This window comes from Hordeum vulgare, chromosome 3H, assembly GCF_904849725.1.
Source record: "Hordeum vulgare subsp. vulgare chromosome 3H, MorexV3_pseudomolecules_assembly, whole genome shotgun sequence".
NCBI lineage: Eukaryota > Viridiplantae > Streptophyta > Magnoliopsida > Poales > Poaceae > Hordeum > Hordeum vulgare.
This window is the reverse complement of record NC_058520.1, coordinates 546097308-546105092: the sequence shown is the minus strand read 5'-3', so window position 1 is coordinate 546105092 and position 7785 is coordinate 546097308. Positions and strand designations below refer to the sequence as shown.

Below are 7785 nucleotides of genomic sequence, written 5' to 3'. Positions count from 1 at the left end.
AAACTGGGGAAGACCTTATTGGCGTTTTCTTTCTCGCAGCTGGCCGCAGTGCCGCTCGGCAACAACGCGAGGCCGAGGGCCGTGCGTGCGCGACTGGCGGCGCAGGCCATGGTTTTGTACGACTTCGATCAAGCACACGAGCAGGATTGCTTTTGCACTTTCTGCTTCTCATTCTTCAGCTCGCACTACTGCGAGAGTCACGTGGAAAGCCATCACGGTGGCAACGCCCTCGCGCGCATCATCAGCGTACACTCCACTGCCGGCCGGATGCTCGTCCCGGCGCAGCAGCTCCCCCCGGAGATCATCGCAGGACTGGAGGTTTGCTTCTTAGCCTTTGAGCTCTACCCGAATCCGTGCAATGCCGTTCCCTCGTTGATCTTTAATTAATTGTGTCCTGTTTGTCAGCGCTTCAACATTATCGATGATGCTGAGGGAGTTGTCGAAGGCATCCAGGTTCGAGCACACGCGTTGGAGCATGCGCATGCCGGAGCAGGGGCAGGGGTGTGCGCGTACGCGCACTGCTTGGAGCACATCGGCGAGGAGGCCGTGTGGTGCTCTCTGTCTTGCAAGGTACACTGACAATGCTCATCTCTTCTCTTCTTTTTCGCACGCACGCACGCACGCATGCATGAGCTTTAATCTTTTTTTCTCGTGTTTGTGTTGTTTTGCAGGCTCGCGCATTGAACTGGTGGGTCGGGTTCAGAATTTTTGATTGCGCTCAAAGAAAAGACAAGAGGAAAGGAGGTCAGGAAGTCACAGGCTGAGTCAAAGTCAATGATGCTGACGGATGGAATCGTCCAATCCAGTGTTGAAATTCTTTTTTGTATTTAGGAATTAGTAACTTCGTGTAAGGGGAATTTTACCATCAGCACCTTACGGAAGTTATAGTTTGCAAAAGGTTATATTTGGGGTTCTTTTTTGGTAATTTCTGCGTCGTCTGGAATCTCGATCCCCTGCCGATGGGTTCAAATTCGCCGGCGTCGGTTTAGTGTGCAGGCCAGCGGATCCACAAGCCACGATAGGGTGGATCCGGCTGCGGCGGTGGCGGCGGATCAATGTCCGGGCCACCGGATGGGGTCGTGGTCGGCGGCGGCGGCGGCGTTTAGGGTAGCAACCCTGCCGATGCTCGTGGCCGGATTTGGTTCCTGCGGGAGGGCGGGGCATCGCGTTCCTGCTGTGACTCCGCCCCTCCCATGGGGTTCTCAGGTAAGAACGCGTTCTTCATCCACTAATTGCCTTCCGCAGCCTCTGGGTGCTGCACCGCCGTTTAGATCCGCCGCCTCCCCATGTTTCGAAGGTCGAATTTACAGGGCAAGACGTCTCACTGCTGTTGTTGTTGTTGACAGAATTAGGGATTTCATGTTTCTGTATTATACAGGATGATGATAGATGATGATGAGGTTGTCATGTTTCACGTTGACGTCTGCTTCAAATTCGGGACTGGTAGATGCTAGTTTGGTTGAGTCTCTACATCTCAAGTGTCTCGGTATCTGCACTGTCGGCACAGATGCAACTGACTGCCGATCTGCCGCCACTGATTTGAGACAGCAAGATTTCTGTCATGTGCTTACTGCTCTTGTGTAGAGATTTCATGTTTCTCTCCTATATAGGATGACAATAAAGTTGTGATGATGTTCCTTATCACTGTGTGATTCATGTTCAGGACTAGATGCTAGATTGATTTAGGTCTCTACGCTTTGGATGTCTAATCTGCACTGTGGCGTACAAGTGCCATTGCTATGTTGTTTTAGAGGAAATGGTACACACGCAACGGATTGCCATTACCAATTTCCGTTTTGCAATATAAATAACATTTCAGTCATGTGATGCGTATTTGCACAATCTTAATGTCAGCCTAAACGATCTCAAGGCCACATTTTAGATGCAAAGTATGATATGCAATTTATTTTGTGTGAACGCTGTCTTTTCTGAATCCGAGATTTTTGATCCTTGATAATGGCCATCAACCACTGGCCACCTCAGAATTCTCTTTAGTCACAAACTCTGCTTGCAGTTGCCTGAATTCTCCCATATCCCTGAACAACTTTGCATGATGTATTGACGGCGTGCACAGGTGCTACATTAGACACACTGGGATCTGCAATACTGGGAGCAATAGGCCCAGTGCCTAAGAATAGGGCGTCGAGATGCCAGGTTTGCAAAAGTGAGTCTTTCCCCCCTCTCATACTGGGAGCAATAGGCCCAGTGCAGAAAGTCAAACTTCATATGATAGGATACATAGGAATTTCTACCCAGTAGCAAAGACTACAGTGCAGCAAGTCCATCTTCATCTGGTAGGGTACCTAAGAATTTCTGCCCAGGAAGCAAAGATTACTAGTGCAGGAAGAATTACAAGAAAGAAGGTTCTACTACTGATTAAACTTTAGCTTTATTTCTCCTCGAGTTAATCACATTGTATTGTTCTATGTTCTTGCTGCAGGGACCATGGTTTGCACAAGTTGGTTTTCATGAGTGGTATTGTACCAGAGGGCACAGATGTCGGCTATTATGCTTTGCCATGTAGTTACATGGCGATTTATGGTGTCAGAAGGCCTGTCTATACTTTCCATATATCCCTTTGAGTGAACCCCTTTCACTAAGCTATAGTTTCTGGATTCTCACTACTGCTTGTCTTTGATTATTTATTTCAGAATGCGTTATCTTGTCTTCTGTACCAAAAGGAACTTAGTGTTGCCAGTATTGTTGAAGTAGGCAACAGAGAGAAGGTTGTTTGGCATACAACAACAATGCAATAGCTGCTGGAAGAATTGATGGAGTTGATTTGATGTACCAAATGTTTAGACGGTCGATACGTATTGCTACAGCTCCCCAGGGTGCATTTGGTGGATGTGCATTGTGCAAGTAAGTGCCCATCCATCGGCCTTGTATGTTCAATGGCTGACACATGTGCTCTTGTTCATTATCTTTCCAGTACAACATATGTAGAACTAATCCACATGTGCTCATGTAAAACTATCCTCGACAAACAAAGGAAATTAGGAAAAATTGATATCAAATTTTCTGTTATGGACTGCTGGAGTTATGGAGTGCTAATATATCTGGACATCAACTCTTGAGTTCCTTCATTAATTTGCTGTTTCCTACCAGCAAGGCAGTTACATAGTGTTTTCATTAGAGTCTAAGTCCCACTACATCTGATCTAGGATTTAGAATACTCAATTGTTATTTAACTATGCTGTACATTTGGTCCAAAGATGCTCCAACAAGTCTTTCCGTCTTTGGCTTTTGCAGGCTCCATGAATTTGGCAAAAAGGAATTTAGTCAACAAACTGTGCTGCTTTATGACCAAGTAAGTTCATCAATCACATAGACTCTAGTTTATCATTTTTGTAGTGCTGATATTCACATGCTTTCATGATATGCCTGTATTGAGTTGTCATGCTGTTTTTTAGCTGCTGCAATCTTATTTTGTGATAAACTGTCACATGTATGTTGCTATTTGTTCAGTGTGGGAGGGAATATCACGTTGAATGCCTGAAAGAACACAACATGGCTGATTTAACAGTGATCTTCCTAGCCCGAGATAATTTAACAGTGATCTTCCTAGCCCGAGATATGCTGAAAACTTTAATCATAAATGAAGAAGTATATTAATGGTTGACTGGTGCATGCATTGCCTGAGGGGGCATGGTATTATTCCACCGAATGTGTGAAGATTTGCGAGGCACTGAAAGCCCTAGTCAGTTGTGGAGCAGAACCTGTTCCTACCGTGGATGTTGTTGATCTCATAAAGAATAAGCGTGCGGAGAAAGGTTTGAAATGATGATGGTGACCTTGAAGTTAGATGGAGAGTTTTGAGGGACAAAAGTTCAGAAGGTAGTAAGTTGGTGCTCTCCAAGGTAGGTGCTATTTTCCATGTAAGTTCCCTTGGCTTCTTCATTCTTGATGTTAAGTAATGACAGAAACAGTTGTCTGAGGGTTGGCCCGTTGATTGTGTAACCAGATTCATCCAAGTTATGAGTGGTATTGGCTCTGAAGGTTGGCATTTATGCAGGAATCATTTGATCTATTATCCAAGCTACGACCGGGCGAGTCCTTATTCCAGCCATGGTCTATGGGTATGATTGATGGATTAATGTCGATCTTTTTTACATGTATCATACTTGAACCGAAGCTCTGCGCATGAGACAGCTAAGTCATATGTTTACCTTTCCAGGACAAGCGTAAGGAATCAAGATTAATAAGGGCTGTACTGAAGAATATGGTAATAAAATTTCCATTACTTTGATGGACTGTCCCTGTTGGACTCTGATGATAGATGTAGTAGTGTGTTATATCTGTAGCTAGTTTTGATAGATGTTGTAGTGTTTTCTCTTCAGACTGGATGGACAGTGCAAGTCTAGAAGTCATCTCTGGGTTGAAGCGTAGAGTAATTAAATTCCCATTGCTTTGATATGATGGACTCTGATAATGATTGAACATTTGCATCTGCAGATCATCTCAGGGCTCCAGAATTTCGACCGGAGTAATATTGCATCTGTTGTCACGGCTGCAGATAAGGTATGGATACCTTGTGTGGTGCATTTATTTTCCATGCTCTGTTTTTTACAGTTTAGCTCTTGCAGAGGGATGAAATGGTGTATAAGTTATAATCTCTTCTGAGATTTTGATGGATAAAGAACTGTTAGCCTATGAACTTTGTTTGGGGTAAACCGTAAACTTGATAGCCTTGCAGACCTCTTTTTTGATGTCTGAAACCCACTGAGCAACATAATGATGTTGAGTTTTCTGGTGGTGTACTCTGGAGTAATAAGGCCACCTTAGGTCACTGCTGATCTTGTCAATCGAAAAGCCTGCAAGCAGACAGCAGGGTTAGATTAGTACCTAAGCTTCGTTGTTTATCCGATCAGAAGAATCAGAACCACTACAGAGGTGTTTGTTTCAGAGATTTTCGCCCGTCAACTGTTTACGCCGTAAAGGGGAAACGTTACTAGCGTTTGTTAACTCGACATCGTAAACACATCCCTCTGTAAACAGGTCCGGCCCAGTTATCGCTTGATACCGCCCAAGCCCCACCGGTAAGGTCGCGGTACCAAGCCCAAGCCATCCTCCTGCCCCACGAGCCCTCTCCTCCCGCACAGCCCCCTTTGCCTCGTCCGTCGCCGCCTCCAAAATCCCCTTCGAGTCCGACGTCAATGCCTCCCAAATCCCCTTCGAGCTCCCCTCCGCCTCCCTTGCAACAACTACCTTCGCCGACATCCATGGCTCCCTGACGAACTGAACGAGTTCCCTGTGGAGATCAAGAGAGCCGGCAGCGCTTATGATCAGGAAGGCTGCGGCGCTTGAGATCGGTGGCGGCCGGCAGCGCACATGGTCGAGATGGCCGGTGTGGCACAAGATCCGAGCGGTCGGGGGCTGGATTTGGGGACGACCCGAAGGTTAACATGGCTCAGAGAATTCAATGCGATACATGCATTGAATTCTCTGAGCCATGTTAACCTTCGGGTAAACTTTTTCTCCATAAGATGCTCCGTTCAGCAAAAGAAAATTGCATTTTGAACCAACTGCCGGGTTGTTTTGATGCAGCAAGACCGTGGTTTTTGCTGGTCTCTTCTGTCTCATAGGGAGCGAAGCTGCCAAGTTACCCTTGGTCGCAATGAGCAGGGATAACCATGGCTTGGTGAGTCTGATTTCTGTTGCCATATAGTCAACCTAGTGCTACCTTTATACTACTGTTCATAGAGAAAGAAGGGGGAAAACCCTAGAGTAGTGAATCAACTAAGCTGTGATCCAATTGTGCAGGGGTACTTCGATGGGCTGTTTGCGTGCATCGAGCGGCTGTTGTCGTCGCTGAAGGTGAAGCACTTTGTGCTGCCGGAGACGGACGAGGCGGCATTGATCTGTATGCAGTGGTTCGGGTTCCGCAAGGTAACATACGACAAGGTTGGTGCCGCTAAATTTTGACCCGTGAATGCAATGAAGAGAGTGACACCGGTTGCTAATGTGAAGAATGAAACGTTGTGGTGTTGTTGCAGCTGCTGGAGCACCTCAAGGGCGGGTGCACGACGGTGTTGCATGGAACGTCAACCCAGCACAAGCTGGTCCCGGTGGTAGAGGCTGGGGCGCGGGGTCTGAGGAGGAGGAAGCGCCGGCGCCAGCACCCTCGGACTGAGGAGCTAGTGTTTTCCTTTTGGAGAGGATGGATTGATGGTGTAATGTAGAGACAGGGGTGTGTTCTGTCTCTGGGGGTTGTGTGTTTGTTAGGCAGGCATATGAAGAAGCAGGAGAGATTCATGTGAGGCCGGAATGAGATGGTGATTCAGAACGCCGCTTCTGCTGGTGATGTATGTGTATCATCTTTCTTTCGTTCAGAGTTCTCTGGGGGGTAGATGTGATGATGGTGTGCTGTTGTTGTGCTATTAACCAGCTTCTTACTTCCATGTTTTTTTTTGAGGGCAATGCCTCTCGTTGCTTTTATTTTAATGTCAACAGAGATACATCATTGATTACAAAAGGCAATAAGAAAGCAGGTGAATTGCTATCCCATCAAACTTAAGATTGAGAATTACAATTAAGTGAAGCTCAATATGCAACCAGTTGCGTATTGATGAAACTCCACGTTTAATTATTTAGTTTACTTCTGTTTATTAACACGCAATATTAAAATATTGTTAACATGGCAAGGGATGCAACACAAATTAAACTACCTATCTAGGCATTTTTAATGAGGTCGGAAACGACATATAACATCTCCGATCTGACTCCATACGTTAAATTCCAATTCTGTCCAGATTTGTCTTAATAACATTTTATGTTTGTTACACGGCAAAACAAAGTGGTTCACGTGGTTCTACTCGTCGTTCTGGTCCATTAATATATATGGCTCATCTCCAACGGAGCTACAGTTAAATAACTACGACCTAAACCGTTTTTAACACGTCGATATGCAAACCGATGTAAAACAGCACAGCTAACAGACTTAAACATGCATGAGAGTTGGAAAATGTTATTCTAAGCGAAATTCTAGCCAAGTTACATATCTAACTTGTCGCAATCCGACGCACGGATTAAAAATCTACGGGCGTTTGAAAATAAGCACTTTTTCTAAAATTAAATAAACCCGAAAAACCTAAAAAAATCTAACCGGTCGAATTTGCGTACGGGCTAAAACAGGAGCATGGGCGCAATATAGTTAAACACCGCACGAGCACTAGATAGCAGGGGGGCTGGAGCTCACCTTGGGCCCATATGAGCTGGGCCGACTCGGTGGAGAGGCCACCAGCCGACTTGGGCGAGTGGGCTTGGCTCGGGGCGTTGGGCGCGGCTGGGCCAAGCGGGAGGCCAACCTGGCGTAGCCGCTGGGCCAAGGCGCTCGCTCGGTCGAGGCCCACGGGTGTAGGAGGCGAGGGAGCGGGCGCTGCGTTGTCGTCACTGTCATGCCTCTGCACGAGGCAGAGTGCCGGCGGCGCTGGAGGTCGGGCTGGCGGCTGGAGGCGATGCCGGCGGGGCTCTAGGGCGGTGGAGGCCGACGGGATCCAGCCGGCGGGACTACGGCCAGTGGCCGGCGCGAAGGGAGGCGATTTTGGGTGAGGAGAGGCTGGACCGCGGCTCCGGCGAGGGGAACCAGCGGGACCGGGGCTCCGGCGAGGATCTGGCCTCGAGGCTGCCGGATCTGGCCTCGGGACGGCAGTAGGCGGCGGGGACGCTGTGCGGGGTGGCGCTGCTCCAACAGCGGCCAACTCCGGCGGCGGCGGGGTATGGCAGCGGGGCTGGAGCGCGAGGCAGCAGCTCGGGCAGGAGCTGTGGGGGTTCAGCGGCTTGAAC

General features: G+C 47.7%; 1 protein-coding gene across 9 annotated transcripts; it reads left to right on the top strand.

The window, feature by feature from the left end:
- Positions 1-216: 216 nt before the first annotated feature.
- On the top strand, positions 217-6346 carry LOC123444874. 9 transcript variants are annotated; one of them, XM_045121751.1, is made up of 10 exons: positions 225-318; positions 406-570; positions 672-1206; positions 2075-2862; positions 3253-3878; positions 3965-4079; positions 4178-4225; positions 4456-4521; positions 5764-5904; positions 5997-6346. In XM_045121751.1, the coding sequence occupies exons 6-10, from the start codon at positions 3978-3980 to the stop codon at positions 6180-6182; spliced, it is 543 nt and encodes a 180-aa protein (XP_044977686.1). In that variant the 5' UTR covers positions 225-318; positions 406-570; positions 672-1206; positions 2075-2862; positions 3253-3878; positions 3965-3977; the 3' UTR covers positions 6183-6346. The 9 variants fall into 9 exon arrangements, with proteins under 9 accessions (XP_044977687.1, XP_044977686.1, XP_044977679.1 ...); XM_045121744.1 differs by having other exon boundaries at positions 1379-2862; XM_045121750.1 differs by having other exon boundaries at positions 1347-2862.
- Positions 6347-7785: the final 1439 nt, after the last annotated feature.